Here is a 24,673-nt window from a genome sequence, read left to right on the forward strand (position 1 = left end):
AAGTGAGGAAGAATTAAAGAGCCTCTTGATGAAAGTGAAAGCGTAGAATGAAAAATTTGGCTTAAAGCTCAACATTCAGAAAACGAAGATCATGGCACTGGGTCCCATGACTTTATGGCAAGTAGATGGGGAAACAGTGGAAACAGTGGCTGACTTTATCTTTGGGGGGCTCCAAAATCACTGCAGATGGTGACTGCAGCCATGAAATTAAAAGACGCTTACTCCTTGGAAGGAAAGTTATGACCAACTTAGATAGCATTTCAAAAGCAGAGACATTCCTTTGCCAACAAAGGTCCATCTAGTCAAGGCTATAGTTTTCCAGTGGTAATGTATGGATGTGAGAGCTGGACTATAAAGAAAGCTGAGTGCCGAAGAATTGATGCTTTTGAACTGTGGTGTTGGAGAAGGCTCTTGAGAGTCCCTTGGACTACAAGGAGATCCAATTAGTCATCCTAAAGGAGATTAGTCCTGGGTGTTCATTGGAAGGACTGATGTTGAAGCTGAAACTCCAAAACTTTGGCCACCTGATGCGAAGAGCTGACTCATCTGAAAAGATCCTGATGGTGGGAAAGATTGAGGGCAGGAGGAAAAGGGGACAACAGAGGATAAGATGGTTGGATGGCATCACTGACTCAATGGACATGAGTTTGGGTGGTCTCCAGGAGTTGGTTATGGACAGGGAGATCTGGCGCGCTAAAGTTGATGGGGTTGCAAAGAGTCAGACACGACTGAGCGACTGAACTGAAGTGAACTGAAATAGGCCATCATAACTAGTAGTTCAGTTCATTTCAGTTCAGTCACTCAGTCGTGTCTGACTGCGACCCCATGAATCGCAGCACGCCAGGCCTCCCTGTCCATCACCAACTCCCAGAGTTCACTCAGACTTACGTCCATCGAGTCAGTGATGCCATCCAGTCATCTCATCCTCTGTCGTCCCCTTCTCCTCCTGCCCCCAATCCCTCCCAGCATCAGAGTCTTTTCCAATGAGTCAATTCTTCGCATGAGGTGGCCAAAGTATTGGAGTTTCAGCTTTAACATCATTCCTTCCAAAGAAATCCCAGGGCTGATCTCCTTCAGAATGGACTGGTTGGATCTCATGCAGTCCAAGGGACTCTCAAGAGTCTTCTCCAGCACCACAGTTCAAAAGCATCAATTCTTCGGTGCTCAGCCTTCTTCACAGTCCAACTCTCACATCCATACATGACCACAGGAAAAACCATAGCCTTGACTAGACGAACCTTTGTTGGCAAAGGAATGTCTCTGCTTTTGAATATGCTATCTAGGTTGGTCATAACTTTCCTTCCAAGGAGTAAGCGTCTTTTAATTTCATGGCTGCAGTCACCATCTGCAGTGATTTTGGAGTCCAAAAGGATAAAGTCTGACACTGTTTCCACTGTTTCCCCATCTATTTCTCATGAAGTGATGGGACCAAATGCCATGATCTTTGTTTTCTGAATGTTGAGCTTTAAGCCAACTTTTTCACTTTCCTCTTTCACTTTCATCAAGAGGCTTTTTAGTTCCTCTTCACTTTCTGCCATAAGGGTGGTGTCATCTGCATATCTGAGGTAAGTAGGTCATCTTATCTAGTAGTGAATATGCCAACTTAACCACAGGATCTCTCTGACAACTGGTAACTGTTTGCTTCATTTTTACCTCCTGGTTTGCTTTCAAGCATTTTATTTTCTGTGACAGATATCCAGGCTTAGTTAAATATGAAAAATAGTTTAGACTTGTTCAATCTTTCTGTGCCAAAGTTTGACATCCACAAAAGAGATCTGTACTAGTTGACAATTATAATGCTCTTCAGTTATTTATAGAGTGTTTTTATGCTTACCATTTTGTTTAATTGTCCCAATAATCATTTGGATTATGTATTTTCTCCAAGGCCTTACAAATTCCTAATACTATGTTTCTATATTTAGAAATACGAGGAACACATATTTTTGTTTTATTATTAATTTTTTTTGGCTGTGCCACACAGCTTGTGGGATCTTAGTTCCCTGGCCATGGGGTGAACCTGGGCCCATGACAGTGACATCGTGGAGTCCTGACCACTGGATCACCAGGGAGTTCCCAAATACATAGCTTAATACTTTCTAAAGAATACAGACACTTGCATAGGAATGTGAAATTATGATGATTAGGATGAATATGTAGATCAAGATTAAATCTTGAGACCAAAAAAAAAATCTTCATTTTACGGAGTCATACTCAATTGTGTCTGACCTTTTGTGACCCCATGGAATGTAGCCCACTAGGCTCCTCTGTCCATGGGATTCTCCAGGCAAGAATATTGGAGTGGGTTGCCATTTCCTTCTCCAGGGGATCTTCCTGACCCAGGGTTGAAGCCACATCACCTGTGTCTCCTGCACTGGTAGGCAGATTCTTTACCACTGAGCCACCGGGAATGGACGCAAGTGGCACTTGCAGTCCAGACAGAGTCCTCATGACTCCCCAGCCCTACCAGTGGTGTTGCTCCCCTTTCTTTTACAAGTCAGATCTTCAAATACTTTGCATTAATCAATGACGGGAGAGGAGGGGAAGGTTAAAGCTTATAGAGTGATCTGAAAACAAACTGACAGAAAAACATCTATTAATTTTCAAAACTGAGAAGGTTGCCAGATATCTGTGAAACTACCACTGCAGAATATATTACAAAAGACTGAGAAGTGCAGACAGCAGGGAATTACTATTTATAGAGACTGAGCAATCTGCTGGAGTAGGGATGAGTACCTTGGTCAGGAGGAGGCCCTGGACAGGAGGGCCCAGGTTTAGCAGGCATCTAGAAGCAGAAACAAGGCCAGCCTGGAGTAGCCACCTTTACCAAGCTGTGCTTGGAGAGCAGCAAGGCAAGTTTCCTGACTCCTTCATTGTCTTGTTATTTGCCACAACGCCTGAAATTATACTTTCAGTCATGTTTTTCTTTGAGTCTTCAAGGGATTTCAGCCTCAGAGGTTCTAGGAGCCCTAGGAGACATTCAGGGCTTCCCTGGTGGCTCAGTGATAAAGAATCCACTTGCAATGCTGGAGATGCAGGAGACATGGGTTTGATCCCTGGGTCAGGAAGATCCCCTGGAGGAGGGCATGGCAACCAACAACAGTATTCTTGCCTGGAGAATCCCATGGACAGAGGAGCCTGGCAGCTTACAGTCCATGGGGTTGCAAAGAGTTGGACATGACTGAAGTGAATTAGCAGCAGCAGCAGGCAGCAGGCAGGAAACATTCAGCTAAGAGTAAAGCATTATATGGACTGGATTGAAGCTAAATATTCTCATATTAGCATTAAACACAAGATAACAGGCCCCAAATGGAGTCATCTTGCTAAGCACCATGTCACGAAACCAAGACTTAATTACAGTTTCAGTTTTCCCAGAAATGGAATCTTAAGCCAGTCAATCAGGAATTGCCTGATCAGCACTGGTTAGGTATTCTGCCTGTTAGACCCCTGCCATCTCCTATAGGAAAGTGACCTTGCAATAAACAGCCCAGTTTTTTTTGCCATGTGTAACTTCCTTATTCCTGCTCCTTTCTGCCTATGAAAGGCTTTCATTTGTATAGTTCTGTGGAGCTCCTTTGTGTTCGCGAGATTGGATGCTGCCCAATTCAAGAATCGGTGAATGAAGCAATAAGACCTTTAAAATTTACTCAGTTGAATGCAAACATAGAAAACAGACTTGTGGACACAGAGGATGGGATGAACTGAGAGAGTAGCATGGAAACATATGCATTATCATATGTAAGACAGATCACTAATGGGAAATTGCTGTAAAACGCAGGGAGCTCAGTGTAGTACTCTGTGGCAACCCAGAGGGGTGGATGGGGTGGGGAGGAGAGGGAGATGCAAGAGGGAGCGGACATATGATACCTACGGCTGATTCATGTTGGTGTGCGGCAGAAACCAACACAATATTGTAAAGCAACTTTCCTCCAATTAAAAATAAATACATTTAAAAAAAGCTTAAGGAGGGAATTTCAAAAAAATTTATCCAGTTGAATTTTGCTTTTTAACAGTAGCAAAAGAGAAGGGCTGAACAGTGTGAGAGGGAGAGAAAGAGGGTCACAGGTGGCAACTTTAGACATGATCTCACTTCATAAATCTGCCTAGAGCGGGCCTCAGGGAAAAATGAACTACAGTTTTGCCAAAAATTATAAGAAAAATTCTGTAAAAGTTTTTCCTTTTTCTATAATTTTTTGGAGGGGTTCTTTTTACTTTTCTAAATTTGTCCACACTCCTTTTTTTAAGTTACTTGGAAACCGTGGCATCTGCCTTCAGCAAATATACTTAAACTTCCTCCACATTCACACATCTCTGCAAAATCAAATACATGATCAGATTTAATAAAATTATTCAAGAACTGTGCATGATTTACTGAAGGCCTCAGCCCATTTATTTAAAGCTCACAGTACGTATGGACAGATTGTTATGTTCAAACCACTGAACAGAGACTGGCATGTACACTAAACAAGTCAGTTTGATCAAAGCATAATCTTGGAGGAAACTTTTTTGATAAAATTTACCTTAAGGCTTATTTGTCTCAAAATAGTCTAGCACAGTGCTTACACATGGTATATGCTCAATAAATACTTTTTAAATGCATTTCATTATGATGGTCATAATTAAATAATAAATAACAATATAATTAAATAACTACTCCAAGTTGGAAGGAAAAGAAAAAAAAGATAGTTTCACAACTATCAGAAAAATTTGCTGTGGTATAAAAGCAAGGTGAAATGCAAATTACCCTCAAATACACACACACACACACACACACACACACACACTCCATATTTAAACCAGAAACTACAGTCATTTTAATTTCTCACACTCTTGGACATATTAATTATGTCTGAAAATTTGAAAAGGCTACCATTATGGGATATTAATAATTGAGAGTTCTTATGAAAGTAACTTCAGGACCACAGTATAAAAAGATCAGAACAGTGACTTACTTGTTTTCTAAATGTTGGTGAGTTTTAGAAATGCACTTACCCCATTTGGACGGTTGACCCCAGAAATGAGGGTATGCAGTAGTCAGCAGCTGCCAGTGTGTATGGTGGACGAGCAGCAGAATCATCCCAGTAAATATCCTTCTTCATCTTGGGTAAGCTCATGTGCATTTCATCCACAGCCAAAAGAGAGACCTAAAATCATCAGTATAGTGTTAGAATAATTCTGATGTGAACTGCATTAAGAAAGAATAAGTTCCAGTGGGTGAATGAAGTTTGGAATGGGATAGAACACAGTGTGAATGAGTGAATATATAAAGGTCCACGGTTTATATTTGCTACAACTAGAGCTGCTACAGAGAGTTGTACATGTGGTTCATGAGAGCACTTGGCAGTGGGGGTAAGTGGGGCCGTAAAGCTACCCAGACCAGATTCATCAAGCCACGTACCCCAGTGGAGCACACTTATCTGGAGGCAGGAGAGACACCTTTTTATTCTTTGCTCAAAATTATCTAATTGTCTAGTGGGTATCCTGACAGCAACCACATAATCCCAGATGTTATAGGAAGCTGAAGATTTCAATATACCATTTCATTGATTCCATAAGTACATTTATACTTGATATCACTTCTTATTTGCCGTGACTTTTTGTTTGTTTGTTTAGAAAAATATATCAACAAGTCTATACTGCTTGCAGTCACCATGGTCTTCTCCTCTTGTCTTTAACAAATTGATACTTGAATAAATTATTAAACTTCTGGGAATCCAATTTTTATGGTGAGTGGTGTAGGCGTTACAATTCCTCCTTAACAGGCTGACAATGTGATTGTTGGGGGTCATACAGAGGTCGTGATCTGTGAGCTGCACCAGGGTAATGGGATATGGGCTTCTCTCCTGTGTCCTTGGAATATACATTCCGCCCATTGTCCCCATAGTGGGAGATGTTTCAAGGATACGGTCTTGAGAGATCAATGTGTTGTTGAGGCCATCTGGGCTGACTACATGACTGAACCCCAGTAAGGCTTCTATATCAAATTTTAGGATTCTGGCAGGTAGATATGGAGGTCTATTCACCTTGTATCTACCCAAGACAAGCCTCTTGAGTAAGTTCCCTAGCTGTTAAAACTGTCACATACCAACCTAACTTGGTCTGCCTTTTCCTTTGGTCTCCCCTTTCCCTCTGTGTACGGGGGCTAGCTTGTGAACCAACAGTAAAATGTTTGATACTGTTTAAGAACCAAGTAAGGACTTGAAACAAATGGACAAGCTGAAGGCCTTTTCTTAGTTAGGTTTTCAGGAAAGAGAATGGTTGGAGGAGAATCTTGCCTAAAATAAAAGTTCTCTCATGCTACCTCTTCATAAATAACTTCTCTGGAATAATGCTTCAGCGTAAAAGCCCGGGGTCCATCTGGTGCCAGTAAGGGAGATTTTGAGACACAGGCTGGCCTGGCTCCACATTCTCAGTGTCCAGCTGCTGGACATCTGACTGTAGGATCTAATGATATGCATTTTGGAACTCACATTGTATTATGGCTGCCACGTTATGTCACTGTTAATCTTTTTAGGTGGCAATTGGAAACAAATTAAAAATGTATTAAAATATTGGTCTGTACTGAGATGGAAAAGTGAAAGTGAAGTCGCTCAATCGTGTCCGACTCTGTGATCCCATGGACTGTAGTCTACCAGGCTTCTCTGTCCATGGGATTTTCTAGGCAAGAGTACTGGAGTGGGTTGCCATTTCCTTCTCCAGGGGATCTTCCTGACCCAGGGATTGAACCTGGGTCTCCTGCATTACAGGCAGACGCTTTACCCTCTGCACCACTAGGGAAGCCCACTGAGATGGAAGAGGCTATGTAAAGCTAATAAAGAAACCTACAAAGAAAACTGGCTTAAAGTTCTATTGAAAAAGGATGGAATTTCACTGGAATTGAGATCCAGTGAGGTTTATAAAGTTCCAAAAGAACCTGTAAGCAACATACTGAACAGCCAAACCTCTTTTGTTTGTGGCTAAAGCTCTTAACTTCAGAGGCCTGTGTTCAGAGTCTGTTTAGATGATTAATGTTTGTAAAGGAAAGAAAAGCTTCTCTAACCTGCAGATTTCTGTCAATGCACCAGTTAGTTTCAAAATCATCATCATCTTCTCCAAAAGGATTGATAAGCTGCTCAGCTACCTGCAATTGAGAAGATAGAATGAGTCCGCCACGATGCTTGTGAAGACTAAGAGTGGAGGTTGGAGAGGATTCCTGTTTCACTCTCTGATTTTGTCACCTTTCACAGTAGGAAGCCTAGAGTGGAGTGGGAGTGGGTTGGTAAATACACAGGTATTTATCAGTCAGCAAGACTGAACTCTCAGACCATCAATCGTGCACCTGCATGGGTCTGCTCTTCAAAGGCTCTGTCTATTCAGCTGGTGACAATGCAGGTCCCATCAGGAGAAGCCATGGGATGTTTAGGAACCAAAAGACTTATTCTCAAGTACAAATCAGCCAGCAAATATCAAAGGAATTCTGACAATATGCTAGGCACTTCAAGGGGTGCAGAGCCTGTGCTCTGAAAGAATTTACAAAAGCCCAGGTAATGAGAGAAAATGTAACTGTGCGCAAGGTTAAAGAGCAAAGAAAGACTTAAATCACAATTAAAGAAAATATTACAAGGAAATTTCACAATAACTGGACATAACTACTAAGTGAATGAGTCAGAGAGCTAGTAAGTCATAAAGCTGGACTTTTTCTTACTTAGTTTTAACTTAAAGGATTTACTGCAAGTTACTTAGAAGTTACATAGGTTTTTATCATATATCTTCTAATAGTCGGTCAGTATTAGATGTTCTTACCATGCTCCTGAATTGAACAGCCTTCTTTTAAAAACAACTTTTTTTGTGACCACACTGCATGCTGTGGGATCCTAGTTCTCGACCAGGGATCAATCCCATTCCATGCTCTGCCGTGGAAAGGCAGAGTCTTAACTACTGGACTGCCAGGGAAGCCCCTGAATAGCCTTCTTGATGAGAGACTTATATGCCAAATGAGACTCACCTGTTCTTCTTTTTCATTCATTCCCTTTGATTTTTTTATTATTTGGATCTGTGTGTGTGTGCATATGTGTGGTTTTACATTGGGCTTAAATGTGAAAAACTTACAAGTGTATAAAATAAAAGCACCATTGATTAGTTGAGTTCCTAGATTCTGAGACTTCTTGGTAAAAAAGATCTATCTATATATTTTTTAGGATTTAGGTCTAATCACTTACAGCTGTTCTCGACATTGAGTGAACATCAAAATTATCTGAAAAGCTTTTAAAGAAAATTGATGGCTAGGTCCTTCCCTCAGAGATTCTGATTTAATGGATGTGAAGCTGAGCCAGGCATCAGTAGTGAGCAGAGCTCCCAAGAGATTTGATTGTGTGGCCATTGTTGAGAACCACGGATAGGGAAGGATAGCCCCCTGTTCTAAGGGACAGCCTGGCAGGGCTGGTGCCTGGATCAGTCAGCTGCACAGCAATATCCATGAAAGAGTCTGTGAATGCAAGTTCCAAGGGGTTATCTACTCTTTCTTGCCTGGTGCGAGCATGCGTGCTAAGTCGCTTCAGTTATGTCTGACACTTTGTGATCCTATGGACTTTAGCCCTCCAGGTTCCTCTGCCCATGGGATTCTCTAGGCACGAATACAGGAGTAGGTTGCCATGCCCTTCAGGGGAATCTTCCCAACCCAGGGATTCCAACCTGGGAAGCCTATTTTTGCCTGGGGTTTTCTTTAAATAAAATGGGCCACTGGATGGATCCTGAAAATACTTTTGTTACATCCAGAATTTCACTTTTTTGATATCAGTCCTACATATAGTATTACAGTCTACATTTAACTACCAAAATGATATCCATGATTTTGATAGCCTGTCACAACGATAGCCTTTACTCAATTTGAGGCTCCGTTTCTAGCAAATAACTGAGTAATAGACTGTTCATAAGGTTAAGCTGGGTTTTCTACACTTCAGTATTTATAACTATTAGAATGGTCAAGACAAAACAGCTTAGAAATTGACTTACAATCCACTGGATGGGAAAACTCCCTTCTCTTAGAGTCGCCTGTCAATAGAGCTAAGATTTTCTTTTCATATTTTGCCTTCAAAAATATTTTATAAAGGAAAAGAATGTTAATATTTTATTTTTGGGGGGCCACTCTGCACAGCATGCAGGATCTTAGTTCCCTGGCCAGGGATCGAACCCATGTCCCTTGCAGTGTAGGCAGGAGTCTTAACCACTGAACCACCAGGGAAGTCCCAAGAAGGTTAATATATTAGAGAGCACTTCAGAAGGCAGGAACTGCTGACTGTTCCTTCCAGCCTGGCTGAACACTTCACATGGGCACAAAATGAAGAATAAAAAGCTCAGCACAACTCAGGCAAAAGGACAATAGAAGACCAGAATGATTGAGGATCAAGTGTTGGGCCAGTAGTGGCGATTTTCTGGAGAAGGAAATGGCAACCCACTCCAGTGTTCTTGCCTGGAGAATCCCAGGGACGGGGGAGCCTGGTGGGCTGCCGTCTATGAGGTCGCACAGAGTCGGACACGACTGAAGTGACTTAGCATCTGTTTATAAAGATAGAGTGTACTTTTTCTCTAATGAGAAATGAGAGCTGTTAGTCTCTCTTGCTCTTCGTCTTAAATGGGTAAAAATAATCCACTCACTGTCATCTGGTTAAAAATGTTTTTGCCATTTGTAAAGGAAATGCCTTTACTCTTTGGAGGGTAACTTGAAATGCCAACATATTTATTTTTTTCCTGGTTAAGATTCAAACCAATGAAAGTAAAGGCGTCTGCAGGGAAAAGGCTGCAACAGCATGGAAGGCCTGGATGTGCATGTCGACATGTGGCTGTTTGGAAGGTCAGACATTTGAAATTCTACTTTATTAAAGTTATCTTCAAACTGTCCTTAGATTTCAGTTACCTTAAAGAAGTCATAATCTTTGACCTTTTTCTGTCACATACTAAAGAGAAGGAAGAATCAGGTTTCTGATGTTGTTACACACATTGGGGTGGAAGAGAGATGGTGGTGGGAACAAATAAAATTTAATGCTGATGATTGGACTAGTTCTTTTCATTGCTCTGACCTGCTTTTAATTTCCTGGCAAACCACATGTTGTCATTAATCTTGGTGTTTCTGGTTTTGATTCCGATGAATTCCTTCGAGTCTCAGTTCTGGTTTTGAAAATGGAATGCGTTTAATGTCGTGGGGCAGCTAGTGGGATTTCAGGGAATAGAAGCTAACTATTTAGAGTTGAGCAGAGCCAAGATTGTTTAGTTGCTCAGTTGTGTCTGATTCTTTTCAAGCCATGGACTGTAGCCCGTCAGGCTCCTCTGTCCATTGGATTTTCCAGGCAAGAATACTGGAGTGGGGTGACAATTCCCTTCTCCAGGGGATCTTCCTGACCCAGAGATTGAACCCACATCTCCTGCATTGCAGGTTGATTCTTTATCACTGGGCCACCTGGGAAGCCCAGAACCAAGATAAAAATATAATAATCATGCTTAAGTCTGAGATACAAGACTTCTTATTTACTTTCTTTTACTCTGCCTAGTCACTTGTTGTGGTATAAAATATCAATGCAGGTATACTTAATACTTTAATTACATTATCATAATCCTAGTGAGAGCACACAAAGACTTAACACAATCAATGCCATAAAAGAGTAACGTCTTTGCATAAATGAGCTCTGCAGTACAATACTCACCACATCCCTGCCACTTGAACTCCCAGTTGAAAAATAGTAACATCTCAGCTATTAAATGTTAAATCTACCTTGGAGTCACTCATGAATGAGTGATTCAGTAAGGGATCAGTGTGCAGAGTTTGTAACAGGACCTAGACTGTAGGAGGGTCTCAGGCATGGAGACTGTTGGCTACCTTGAGCCATCCTGCGTAGAAGAAGAATTGTAGGAGAGTGAAGACTGGAATGTAAAGATCTAAGTCATGTCCCGCATAGCCTTTGGTGGGATCCAAAAACTGGCGTCCAATCAGGCAAGCAAAGAAGAAGGTGTAGACAGCCAGCGTGACCACCTGAAACAGAGAGAAACCCTACTGAGAGCACAGCCCTGGCTGCCCCAAGAGAGCCAGCATGCCAAAGTGGGCAATGGAAAGAAAAAATCACATGCCAAGGATTTGATACCTGGGTGTAAACCAGCGGAATCCCAACCCAGTCATAACCAAATAAGAGGCTGCACCAGGAGCGAAATCGGTTCATTTCCTAAGCCAGAAATAGATAAAGCATGATTTACTAAGATGATAGGTGTGGTAAATAACATTTACTAGGATTCAGAATATGGCTGTGGCTTTTAGAAATACACCTATAAAATAATGATCATGACTTCGAAAGACTAGAAATTGGTTTTGAAGGCCACTCCAAAAGGAAAATTTTGAAAATGACAAGCTAATGACATCATTCAATGATGTGCAAAAGGGATAAGTACAGTTTAAAAAAATATAAAGATAAATCAGGATGGTATAGAAATATCCCCTACTCTATTGAATTCATAATTTCCCACTATAAATTTATAGTCCCAAAGGGGTGGTGGAAATGCAGTAGTTAATATTTCAAAAAAATCATTTCTAAATTATGTGGAGAGCAGGTTATTTTTTGTTTCCTCTTTTTTGAAAACATGCTTACTGAAGATCTTAGAAAAAAGCCTAAATACATCTATGCCTTTTCCCCCAACAAAGGAACACTTTAGAATACTTCTATTGATAGAAAATCTATCTCTGTTAAAGCAGAAAGGATTGAGATCCATTGATTTCTTTTTTCTCTACTGAACACAAGTTATTATTTAAGACTGAGAAAGAGTATATGTAATTTGGGAGCTATTTTAAAATCATTCACTCCTTTTAGCCTAATGAAGGCAGGAGACTGTCATGGCACAAATCTATCTAGCCCATCTATAAATTTGTTTCTCAAATGCATTCAGTATTATTTCATTTAATGAAAACACAGCTTTGTTTCCTGGGTCATCTGGAAAGCTGATTAACTTTGCTAAGTCACTTCAGTCATGTCCGACTCTTAGTGAACTGGCAGACTGTAGCCCGCCAGGCTCCTCTGTCCATGGGATTCTCCAGGCAAAAATATTGGAGTGGGTTGCCATTTCCTCCTCCAGGGGATTAACTTTGGGATATTACAATTTGGGGGAACTGACTGGGGATTTAGGTCCAGGATCCTGGAGTTAGGGATGGCAAATATGCCTCTTGGGTGCCAGGACCTTCCGAGCCCTTTGCAGACATTGCTGATCAATCAAGGAACATTTTCTTGTAGAGCCTATTACAAAGCCTGTGTGTGTTAGTGGCTCAGTTCTGTCCAGTTCTTTTTGACCCCATGGACTGAAGCCCACTAGGCTCCTCCATCCATGGAATTCTTCAGGTAAGAATATTTGAGTGGTTTCCACTTTCTTACTCCAGGGGATCATCTTGACCCAGGGATTGAACCTGAATCTCCTGCATTGCAGGTGGATTCTTTACTGTCTGAGCCACCAGGAAAGCCTATTATAAAGCCTTCAATTCAGTTCAGTTCAGTTGCTCAGTCAAGTCCAACTTTTTGTGACCCCATGGACTGCAGCATGCCAGGCCTCCCTGTCCATCACCAACTCCCAGAATTTACTCAAACTCAAGTCCATTGACTCAGTGATGCCATCCAACCATCTCATCCTCTGTTGTCCCCTTCTCTTCCCACCTTCAATCTTTCCCAGCATCAGGGTCTTTTCAAATGAGTCAGTTCTTTGCATCAGGTGCCCAAAGTACTGGAGTTTCAGCTTAAGCATCAGTCCTTCCAGTGTATATTCAGGACTGATTTCCTTTAGGCTGGACTGATTGGATCTCCTTGCAGTCCAAGGGACTCTCAAGAGTCTTCTCCAAAACCATAGTTCAAAGTAGGCTTTATAATGAATGATGAAAAAGTTGGCTTAAAACTCAACATTCATTACAAAGCCTACTTCTGCTTAAAACAGCCTCTAAGCAACCACCTCCAATCAACTTCAGTTAAAACTGTGTTATATTCTCCTCCTGCATTTGAGGTTCTAATCCTAGCCCAGTCTTTCTGGTTCCTTTGGAACCAGGATTGAACAAAGCAGACTCGTCCAGGTCCAGCCTTTTACATCCAAGTCCCTGTTGGTGTCTGAGTCGTATCTTTTAACTGATGTTTGCAATATACTTACAGTCATCAGTGATTGAAGATCAACACTGTCTCTGATTCTACCTTCCTTCCGGGCTTTAGCTGCGAGATTTCCAAACCAAATGAATGGAACCCAGTATTTCAGATGAGGAGATTTGAGGTGGTCAAATAATTTTCTTTCATCTGCTGTCATAAAACCTTTACACAAAGTAAAAAGAGATAGGTTATACAGACTTGATTTAACATTAATGTTTGTCTTAGTTGCTCAGTCGTGTCCTACTCTTTGTGACCCCATAGATTGTAGCCTGCCAGGCTCCTCTGTCCATGGGATTCTCCAGGCAAGAATACTGGAGTGGGTTGCCGTTTCCTTCTCCAGGGGATCCTCCTGACCCAGGGATTGAAGTGGCATCTCTTATGTCTCCTGCATCGCAGGTGGATTCTTTACTATCTAAGCTACCAGAGAAGCCCCATAGCGTTAATGCTGCTGCTGCTGCTGCTAAATCGCTTCAGTCCTGTCCAACTCTGTGCGACCCCATAGACGGCAGCCCACCAGGCTCCGCCTTCCCTGAGATTCTCCAGGTAAGAACACTGGAGTGGGTTGTTATTTCCTTCTCCAATGCATGAAAGTGAAAAGTGAAAGTGAAGTTGATCAGTCGTGTCCGACTCTTAGCGACCCCATGGACTGCAGCCTACCAGGCTCCTCCGTCCATGGGATTTTCCAGGCAAGAGTACTGGAGTGGGGCGCCATTGCCTTCTCTGTTAGCATTAATATCTTACCCTAAATATTTCAGCGTCTACTATGTGAGCATAGAATGGGGGATATTCAAGAAATAAAAAATAATGCGGTACCTGTCTCAAGTAGTTTTTACTTGTATTAGAGAAAAGGACTATTTACCTCTGTAAGGACTGCTTACAAACATTGCCTTATATACCGATATATAACTCTGTGTGTGTGTGTGATTGTAGTGCCAATAGGAAGCAAGGTGATATTAAATGTGGACTAGGACATCAAGGGAATGTCTCTTCTTTAGGGTTTGGTAAAATTGAGAACAGGAATACTTAGAATTGTTCAGATTTAAAGAATAAAAGTTGATAATGTATACAAAGCACTTAGAGTTTTGCCCAACAGGTGAGTCGCATGACTTTTCCTTCTGATGCTTCTTTTCAAACACCTAATTAACCAGGTTCTCTTCTGAGAAGCCTTCCTTGATTCCTTCTGCCTTTCCCCTTCAAATCACCATGGGGCTCTCTCTTGCCTCATGTTATGGTCGTGTTAGACACAAATGTTTCCCCTGCTAAGACCCTTTGGGAGGGCAAAAGGCATATTATCTTCACAGTCCCTACAGCATTTTGCATATACTTTAAAAGCTTTTCTTTGATTTTGTGTGTCTCCATGTGTGTATGTGTGTATGTACGTGTGTGTGTGCATAACACAATTTGCTTCAGCTTTCAGTGACTTCTCTGAGCCTGTTTTCTCATGTGTAAAAGAGATAATAATGTCTACTTCACAAGGATGTTGTAGAAGTACCTGAGATGGGGAACATATGCCAAGAGGTTAACATAGCACTTTGCACATAAATAACACTCAGGAAGTGCTAACACATAACATATTATGTGAAACTTTACTCATCCTCCACTGCCTGCACACCGAAAGAAGAGACTTGAATAATAAGAGAGGAATAATAAGGTAGCAGGTTTATTTATTAACAAACATTTATGGAATGTCTACTATGTAAAAAGGTTTGTTCATATAAATATGTGCTTCAAAAGCTTACTGTTTACACTTGACCTTTTTTTTTTTTAATTTGATTGCGTAGTTCAGTGGGCACAAAAATCCTAACAGGCTAAAGAAATATTAATGGGGAAAGTAAGTCTCATTTTCCCAACCAACCAGTTTCCCTCCCTGAAAGAAATCACTACAACCAGGTTATTTTGTATATTTCTGGAGAAGTGTCACAGATTTCATACAGGCCAAATTTTTAAAAACACAAATGACTTTATACTCCATACATGTCTGCCATTTGCTTCTTTTTTTCAAGTTATATCTTGGAGATTTTTTTTGTTAAGATCTGGAGTGCAGAATCATTCTTTTTAATGGCTGCATTCTAGTTAGCGTTGTACAATATCTTACACAACTAGTCTTCTTCTGAACAGAGTTTCAAGTTGTTGTCACAAAGCACCGAGCTGAGCTCCCTGCGCTGCAGAGCAGCTTTCCACTCCCTAGCTATTATACATGTGCAGTATACAAATGTCAATGCTGCCCTCTCAATTCATCCCACCCTCTCCTTCCTTCCTGTGTCCCTGAGACCTTTAGGGCAAGATCCCTGACCCAATGTTGCACCTTACAGTCTCATGTGCCTGTGTCTTAGCCCAAATGCCTTTTAGAAAATACGAGTGCCTTTGCCTTATCCCCAGAGGTGTTGATTCAATTGGTCTAGAGTAAGGTCCAGGGGTAAGCATACTTTTAAATCTTCCTGAGTGATCTAATGAATTGGGTCCAGGCAGTTGCATGTTTATAAATCTCTGCAGGAAATTCTGAACGATAGCGATGCTTGAAAAATCACTTTCTCACTGAATGAAGATTCTGTTAACTCAGTTTGAAATAAACAGAGTAACAATTACAAGACGAGTATTTACCAACAAAAGACTAGTTTTAGATAATACTCAGGTTATTTACATTAGCTTTGAAAAGTCTGCCCAGGCCAGGGGAACTGAACTCTTTCTGGTGGTCAAAAATAAGAATGAGCCTGAGAATTCTTGTCTTGTTTCTCAGTGCATTTCAAAGTTGTTGCATGATCTAGATAATCCATTTGGGTTTTTGTTTTAAAAGACTTACAGAGTATGATTAAATCTAATGATAAGAAGTCAATAGACGACCTGTCTTGGCTCTGTGCTTAAAGACCTACCGCAACCTTTCACCCTTTCCCTGGAAGCCTATTCTCAGACATTTCATATCAATTGTCTAACAGTTACAGTCTTGGGATTTATACTGCAGTTTTCAAAAATGACCGCATGTGTATACTTGGCTGAAATCTCTGTCATTTGACCTCTGGTTATTTTTTATTCAGGAATACGGATCAAATTGTGCTGGCAAGTCCTTTCTGGCTTCTTAGCAGAAGAAAATATGCAGAGTGAGGAATTATTTAATGCAAACGCTAAAGCAAGAGTTAGGTACCACCCTCCCCCCATCCCTGTCGTGTAGCAAACCCATCGGTTGAAAAGCGACATGTAGAGTTAGGAAAGCAGGGGGTTTAAATGTTCAGTCCAAATGTACTGAGCACTTTGCTAGGTGCTGTGAAAAACGAACCAGACACTAATGTGTCCTCCAAGAGTATACAGGCAGAATAATTTTTATTATTTCCTGCAGGGTTATACATCTTATACAAAGTAACCCTATCTTTGGAAATTGAGTTACTGGTCCCTTGAAAGAAAAGTCTAGATCGTTAGTGAAATCAATTCAGAGAGCATTTGTTATTAAATGGAATGCTATCCTCATCAGTGCTTCAGACCATTTTAACCAGAGATCAATGATATTTTCAGAATGTGGTCATTATCCTCGTCTCTAAGGCTATGTTCACCACAGGTACGGATTTGCTGCAGTTTGGCAATACCATCAGTTGGGTGATCCTCACGTTACCCTGTCTCCTTCACATATCTATCTTCATGCCACATCTCCTCAGACCCTATCCACACTCCTAACATTGCTATTTTATCTTGCTATTGCATCTGGCTTGAATTTCTCTTTCTATCTCTTTTCCTTCTGGTTTTTTGGCTAGTTCAGCTCTGCTCAGCAATTTTCGTATTGCTTATCCCAAAGAACACTTTTTAATATTTCAAATCAGAGTAAAAAAAAAATATATATATATATATATATAGATATACAATTATGCACACACACAGTGGCTTCCCAGGGGCACTAGTGGTAAAGAACCCGCCTGCCAATGCAGGTAGACATAAGAGACATGGGTTTGATCTCTGGATGGGGAAGATCCCCTGGAGGAGGGCATGGCAACCCACTCCAGTATTTTTGCTTGAACAATCCCTTGAAAAGAGGAGCCTGGCGGGCTATAGTCTATAGGACACAACTGAAGTGACTTAGCACGCATGCACACACACACACACACACGTTTGTATTTTCTTGTGACTTGAATTGTGGCTCGATGGAGAAGGATCTGCTGCTGCTGCTGCTGCTAAGTTGCTTCAGTCGTGTCCAACTCTGTGCGACCCCACAGACAGCAGCTCACCAGGCTCCCCCGTCCCTGGGATTCTCCAGGCAAGAACACTGGAGTGGATTGCCATTTCCTTCAATGCATGAAAGTGAAAAGTGAAAGTGAAGTCGCTTGGTCGTGTCTGACTATTCGCGACCCCATGGACAACAGCCTACCAGGCTCTTCCATCCATGGGATTTTCCAGGCAAGAGTACTGGAGTGGGGTGCCGTCGCCTTTTCTGAGGATCTGCTACTTTAAGGCAAAATTTTATTGCTTTCAAACCAAAGGACCAATTAAGTCCATAAATCAACAGTATTCCAGCAGTTGCAGATTTGGTTGCAGCTGAGGCAGATGTCTTTTGCCTTTAAAGCAGAGCATGCCCGTCAGGCTCTATTAAGAGAAGAGCTAAGAGCTCTGCTTCTCAAAACTTTTAGCAGGGTTTATTGCCAATTCTTTCTGAAAGAGTAACTTGTGCATTCAGCATCTCAGCTGTTCTCAGAGAGGTGACTTCTTCGGAAGCATTGCAATGAGCCTGATTCATTTTCCTCTCTGTGCTTTCCAAATGAATGGAATGAAGCCACCAGATTCAGCTGCAGCTGTTCTTTAAATTCAATGGTAGAAGTTCAGAAATCCCTGTCAACTGGGAAAACCAAAAGAAGGCAAAATGCGACTGAGAGAGAGATGTAATCACAGTGTGAAGGCATTGTGGAAGGCAGTATTCAGACATATTTTTTTTCTCTATGAACCACAGAAAGAAAGATATCCCAAAACAATTCTTGGCTTTTCTGGATGAGGTGCCCCTTGATTTTTCTGCTCTGTTCCATTCCATTCCATAAAAATGCTGGCTCCAAGCCATTAAAATGATTTAAGAACCCAAGAATAAGTTACAACCCACAATTTGAAAAGCCTGAGATAGGATATGGTTGAGTAAAGTCAGTTTCTGGGGTAGCAATGCTGAACACAGACAGAAACTCCTCTATTTTCCTAATGTGAGCAAAACATCTCTAGTCTGCCATATTCCTGTCTCTAAATTAGTATCCTATTTGGTAGCTCACTGCCTTCTACACATGACTCACTGGAAATACCATTCACAAAATCAGTGCTCTTAACTCCTAGCCTCTCCATGTGGCCCAGAATTCCATTTGTGTTGGGTAAATTGATCTGAGACAATTTGCAGATAAAGTTGGAGGAATTAATAGATGTGCTCTGGTGCAAGACTTTGCTGCACAGTAGAATGTTCTAGGGAGCTTTAAAAACTCCCAATGCCCAGGTTACACCATATAACTATTGAATGTTAAAATCTGGGGATGTGAGCCAGGCATCAGTATTTTTAAAAGATCCCTAGTGATTCTATCTTATAACAAAGTTTGAGAACAACTCCATCTAGTGCAGAATCACACAGCAAGCTGGACATTTTGGCTTCCTTGGTCTGGGTCAAACACAGTGCTTCTGGGGAGCCTGTTTAGAAGTGGATTTCTGGCTCCCAAACCCCAGAGAGTCAGATTCATAGGCTGTCTGAGAAGCTGTAATTTAAATAAGCACCCTTGATAATTCACTGAATGTTGTGATCTATGGTCATCCTTTGAGAGGTACATGATTGACGAGCCTTGATTTAACTCCTAAAACAGAGCTGTGAAAAGTGAAAGTCGCTCAGTCGTGTCTGACTGTTTGCAACCCCATGGACTATACAGTCCACGGAATTCTTCAGGCCAGAAAACTGGAGTGGGTAGCCTTTCCCTTCTCCAGGGGATCTTCCCACCCAGGTCTCCCACATTGCAGGCCAATTCTTTACCAGCTGAGCCACAAAGGAAGCCCAAATAGAGCTGTGAGAGCCTTCGAACACTGAGCCGAGACTGCCCATCCATGGTGTTAATTCAAGGACGTGTGCTCTTTCTGTCTCATGTAGATCCAGTGTGCATAGGTGAGTCAAGTTTCACTCACAAGATGACATTCAGTCTGTTCTGGGCTCATCATGTGAGACTATAGGCGTAACTGACTCAGACTGTTAAAGTTCAGCCAACAGAGTAAAAACTGGCACAGCCGTGAATACCACTGTCCCTTGATCATGTCTCCTGTAGCACAGAACAATGGGAAATTTCAGAGAGACCAGGGAGCCCCAGCACCACAGAATGCATCCAGATAAATGCGAACAGCAGACCACAGGGCAGAAAGTCAATACTACACAAAATCTATTCTATTTTACTTAGTGGGAGAAGATCACAGATTAAATGATCTAAGTGTGGGGCTAGGCTTCCAGTCAGTGCATCTAGAGTTAGAATTTTTATCTCAACAATCATTTGATAATTGAGAGCTTACTCGATTGTATTTATGCCTGTTAACCATACATGTCACTAAAAATTTTGATGGGATGTTCACGGGCTCTCTCTCATCAGAGCAGAAGCTCAAGGAACTTCACGTTAAGATTCCAGGCCTTTGAGAAAACAGAAGTGTCCTTTCCCTAAATTTTATTGTCTTTTAACCACTCTTACAGGCTACCATGCACAGAAGGAAACTTTTTCAGAGAAACCTAAATGCAATGCAGTGATGTGAATTTCAACTGTAAATGTATTTGTGCTTCTTTCCGAAAATGATTCATAGAAGAAAAGATTTGTAGTAATCTTTACTGACAGTTGAAGACAGGGGCCATACCCACACTTGCTTTCAGCTGTGCTCCAGTGCTCAGCACAAGGCCTGGCACACTATCTGTGTGCGTGCTAAGAAGCTTCAGCTGTGGCTGACTCTTTGTGACCCTTTGGACAGTAGCCTGCCAGGCTGCTCAGTCCATGGAATTCTCCAGGCAAGAATGCTGGAGTGGGTTTCCATGCCCTTCACCAGGGGATCTTCCTGACCCAGGATTGAATCTGCATCTCCTACTTGCATTGGCAGGTGGCTTCTTTACCAATAGTGCCACCTGGGAAGCCCCAGTGTACTGTATCCACTCAATAAATCTTTGTTAAATGAGCAAACGCATGACAGATTTAGCAAACGGATTTAGTACTGTTTCTTTTAGAGGAATGTATACCATTTCCCTTTACCTATTTTTGTACTTCTGGTAAGGAATTATGAAGGGAAATGTTTTCTTCTCCTGATCACTGCGAAACTCCAGATAAAATGTTTTGATTCAGTCTCACCGTAACATAAACCCAATTAAGGCCATCACTTAAATTGGCAAAGATCTGGAATTGAGCCACTGACTTGACTCGGAATGAATGACATCTTCCAGGGCAGGTGATTGAAATGACTGGAATTTTCCAGGGTAGGTTTGTAGCCAAGAGGGAAAATAACAGAGGCTCCTGGGTTGCAGCTCCTCTGGCAAATAAATGTTTGAAAATGGACCAGTGCAGGGAACTTTTGGCATAATAAACAGTTTTTTTGCATTCGATTGCTATGTTTCTATTTTCATGGGAGCATAAAGAACTTTTAATTTATGATTTGGGAAATGTAACATCAAAGTTTATGTACTTCCCAGAATAATGATTCTTCTAATTTCCTGGAATAATGTAACTTGAGTGTCCAACTTAACGGCAAGGAATATTCAGGGACCTAGTCCACAGGTGTGGAGCCCCTGGCTGGGGTCTTAGGGCAATATTTCCAGAATTGGCCAAGTTCCACGGCAACCACTGGCATGGGCCATCCTGTTTGTCGTGAGTTATGCCATCCTGTTTGTCGTGAGCCATTCTGTCCCTAACTGGCCAGCTCCCAGCTCCATATGAGGCAAGGTGGAGACCCAAAAGACCCTCAACCAATGACCACCCCTTTCCATAGGAATTTTCTTTGTCCCGAGGCCATAAAAACTTGCCACAAGCCCATGTAAGAGGTCTGCTCTCCCTCAAGCTGGTGCGCTGTCCTAACAGCATGTCTCACTCTGCTCTCCCTGTGTCAGCTCTTCCTGGTCTGTCAGGAAGGCAGCCTGCTGTCTTTGCAGGGCTCCTTACTACCTCAGTCCTTTGTTATCAGTAAATTCTGTCTTCTAAAATACTCTGTCTGGAAATTCTTTTCCAACCTGTGCTCAGACTGCTTCAACAATCAGCACTAGTGAAGCCAAATGCTTCAGAAGAAAATGCTGATCTTCATTCTCTCCACCCTCTCCCTCTTTTTCTCCTGCTAGTCCTGAATCTTTGTGACAGGGACCCTCCCTGAAGCAATACAAAGAGGATGGAAGGAAACTGCCATTGCCCTGAAGTCCACTGTTTCTCAGAGTGTGATCCAGAGACCCCCTCTTGCCTGAAAGTCTCCAGAAGCTTGTTAAATATGCTCATTCCTAGACCCCACCCTAGACCTACTGAATTGCTAGGGGTATTATCTTAGGATCTGCAGTTTTAGCAATACTGATTTAAGTTTGAGAACATTTACTTCCCTGACAGGTGGCTTTATGTGGGGAAGTCCACTGAGGCTTTTGTGCCCCCCTGCTTTGTCACCTCTCCTTAGGGGGCCCTGTTTCTACTACCAGCCCTCTCTGCCCTCAGGCGGAGCAGGTGTCCTGGCTCTGTGCTCAGGGAGTCTGCCAAACATTTTCTGCCATGCTTGAACTTCCTGTTCTTCCCAGAAATGTTGGCACAGGCCAAGGACAGACAGAGAAGAGGAGACATGTGCCCGGTTGGGAGAGCCTGGAAGCCAACTCCACGCGCAGACTGAGTCAGCCCTCTCTGTTAGGGAAAGGAGCAGGAGGTCTGGGAAGTCTGTTCCACCAACTGACAGAGAGGCTGCCCCCCACGTGGGTGGCAGTGGGGCAGCCAGGAGGGACCCTATCTCTGAAGCATCTGCCCCAGCTTGGAAGGCAGTGGCTCGAACCTTTGCCCGACCACATAATATGTAAACCTGGTGTTCCTGTGGGCATGTGCTGATCCACCACCCCTTTTCCTGCCTTTTGAGAAAACACTTGTGAGTGAAAAAGAGTAGTAGAGACCTTTACACTGAGAGAATTAGTTATGACCCCAGAGTGCATTGCAAAGGCTTTAGCCCCCCTCCTATCTCCCTCACTTCTCCTCCTCCTTTAGACTCTTCACACAAACTAACCAAAAACCCAAAGTGAGAATGATGCTTGCTGTGTCCAGGCACGTCAATTTCAGGTCCCCTAGATCAGGGGTCCCAACCTCCGAGTGATGGACTGGTACTGGCCTGTGGCCTGTTAGGAACCGGACTGCACAGCAGGAGCTGAGCCGCAAGGGAGTGAGTGAAGCTTCATCTGTATAGCGCCCCCATCGCTCGTGTTAATGCCTAAGCTCTGCCTCCTGTCAGTTTCTGCAAAATGGTGAGCTGTATAATTATTTCATTATATATCACAATGTAATAATCATAGAAATAAAGTGAGCAATAAATGTAATGAGCTTGAATCACCTCGAAGCACCCCCCACCCCATCAGTCCATAGAAAAATTATCTTCCATGAAACCAGTCCCTGGTTCCAAAAAGGTTGGGGACTGCTGCCCTAGATGATGGCCTCTGAGCAAACTGCTGCCCAAAGCCACCCTACAATCCTGAAGCCTCTAGCATGGTCGAAACCTTGAATTCACCCTTTTATTAACTGTTACAGCTTTGTTTTGAGTAATGAATTAGTTGGTGAATGCCAAAGCTTTTTACCCCAGGGGTGAGAAAAAGGATTAAAACATAAGCATCTCAGAAAAGACTCAGAACTTCTCAAACTCCAGTGTATAAACAAAGCAGCACCAGAGCATGTTTAAATGCAGATTTCCCAGGCCTTCCATGGTTCTGATTCACTAGGTCTGAGGCAGGGGCCAGGAGTTTGCATTTTAAATAAACAACTCAAGTTATTCAAGGTGCAAAGGGCCCATGGGTCTGCAGATCATACCTTGAGACATACTTGTTTAAATGCACATCAAGGAGCAAATGATTTCATATGCCCTTGGAATGGTTGGGTCCTGGCGGTTGGAGAGAAAGAAGTATTGGAGTATTCTGAATGTCTTGGAAAGGGGGAGAGGGTGGATGCAAGTAACCAAAACAGGCATTTGTGTAAGTCTGATAATGAGTGAGCATTGGTGTTATGAACAGTGCACCTAAAAGAAATGAATTCACATCGTTAAACATCATTCTCCCACTCATCTCACAATTTCTGCTTGCCCCTCAGACCTGAGAACAACTCAGGCCTCGTTGAGCTCATGTCTGACTTGGGGTCCCAAAAGGGGCTCCTTTGCCAGCTGCCCTGCCACCTCCCCACTTGCTGTTAATATGAAGGTGACGTTGAGAGGAGGAGATCTGCTCTGAGAATTGGGCCTGGAGTCCCGATTCCTGGCAGAATGTACCCTCTTCTTTCCAAGGATGCGTCAGAACTAGAGACACCTTTATCCATCCGAGTAAACTTTAGCTCTCACTCGTCCTTTTGGAATGAGCCAAATCTTTCTCATTTGTTTTAGAACTTTTTCCAGAGGTTGAAATTCTTATCTCATTCTATCCTTTAGATATTAGAGTAAGAAAATTAACCTATCAAGTGGCATTTTCAACCTGGTCATTCTGAAGCAGTGTTCCACTTTTAAATTTGGAGGACGGGTGGCAGTTAATTTTTCTTTAAATTCTGACTGGTTTTATATTGTAATATACCTGTATGTTTGCCAGGCCATTTATACTCTTCATCTGACTCTGTAACTGACTCCTTGTGACTCATTGCTGCTGCTGCTAAGTTGCTTCAGTCGCGTCTGACTCTGTGCAACCCCATAGATGGCAGCCCACCAGGCTCCCCTGTCCCTGGGATTCTCCAGGCAAGAACACTGGAATGGGCTGCCATTTCCTTCTCCAATGCATGAAAGTGAAAAGTGAAAGTGAAGTCGCTCAGTCGTGTCTGACTCTTCACGACCCCATGGACTGCAGCCAGGCTCCTCCATCCATGGGATTTGCTGGCAAGAGTACTGGAGTGGGGTGCCATTGCCTTCTCCCTGTGACTCATTACTTTCTCACAACTTGCTCTGTACCCCTCACAACAGCCTCTACGTTCCTTCCTTATTTCCATCTTGACTTTCACAGCCTCCTGGTCATAGATAAGGAAGACCTGGGATGTCACATCAAATGATTCTTCCTTCTAAAATGATCAAAGGCCTGTGTTATGCCTTTGCACTAGATGATTTCATTATTAAAAGCAAGAATGCATGTCATACCACGTGCCAAGTAAGCTTCTAGACACTGCAAATATTATCTTATTTAATCTTCACAACAAGCTAGGAGGTATATGAGAGCAGAGGGTTTTACAACATCACTATAACCTCATTTTATAGATGAGGAAACTGAAGCATTAGAAAGGTAAAGTAACTTAGACAAGGTCACGAAGCTGGTAAAGGGTAGAGGAGTTGAACTCTTACTCTGTGTTCTTGGTCACTATCTATATTGTCATCTGAGAAGACAAAACCAAACAAAAATTTCCCAA

At 42.3% G+C, this 24,673-nt stretch overlaps 1 protein-coding gene across 5 annotated transcripts in view; it reads right to left on the bottom strand.

Annotated features, from left to right (window-relative positions):
• Positions 1-24,673, bottom strand: part of BEST3 (bestrophin 3) — a 55,853-nt gene that overhangs the window by 23,893 nt on the left and 7,287 nt on the right. For 4 of the 5 annotated variants that reach the window (XM_027542534.1, XM_027542530.1, XM_027542531.1 and 1 more), the window contains 5 exons: positions 13,138-13,292; positions 11,109-11,186; positions 10,847-10,999; positions 7,037-7,117; positions 4,990-5,141 (listed from right to left, as the gene is read on the bottom strand). In XM_027542534.1, coding sequence (XP_027398335.1) covers positions 4,990-5,141; positions 7,037-7,117; positions 10,847-10,999; positions 11,109-11,186; positions 13,138-13,292 — 619 coding nt within the window. The remainder of the gene's footprint in view (positions 1-4,989; positions 5,142-7,036; positions 7,118-10,846; positions 11,000-11,108; positions 11,187-13,137; positions 13,293-24,673) is intronic. The other variant, XM_027542532.1, reaches the window with a different exon arrangement.

The sequence above is a fragment of the Bos indicus x Bos taurus genome, chromosome 5 (genome assembly GCF_003369695.1).
Source record: "Bos indicus x Bos taurus breed Angus x Brahman F1 hybrid chromosome 5, Bos_hybrid_MaternalHap_v2.0, whole genome shotgun sequence".
In the NCBI taxonomy this organism is placed as follows: domain Eukaryota; kingdom Metazoa; phylum Chordata; class Mammalia; order Artiodactyla; family Bovidae; genus Bos; species Bos indicus x Bos taurus.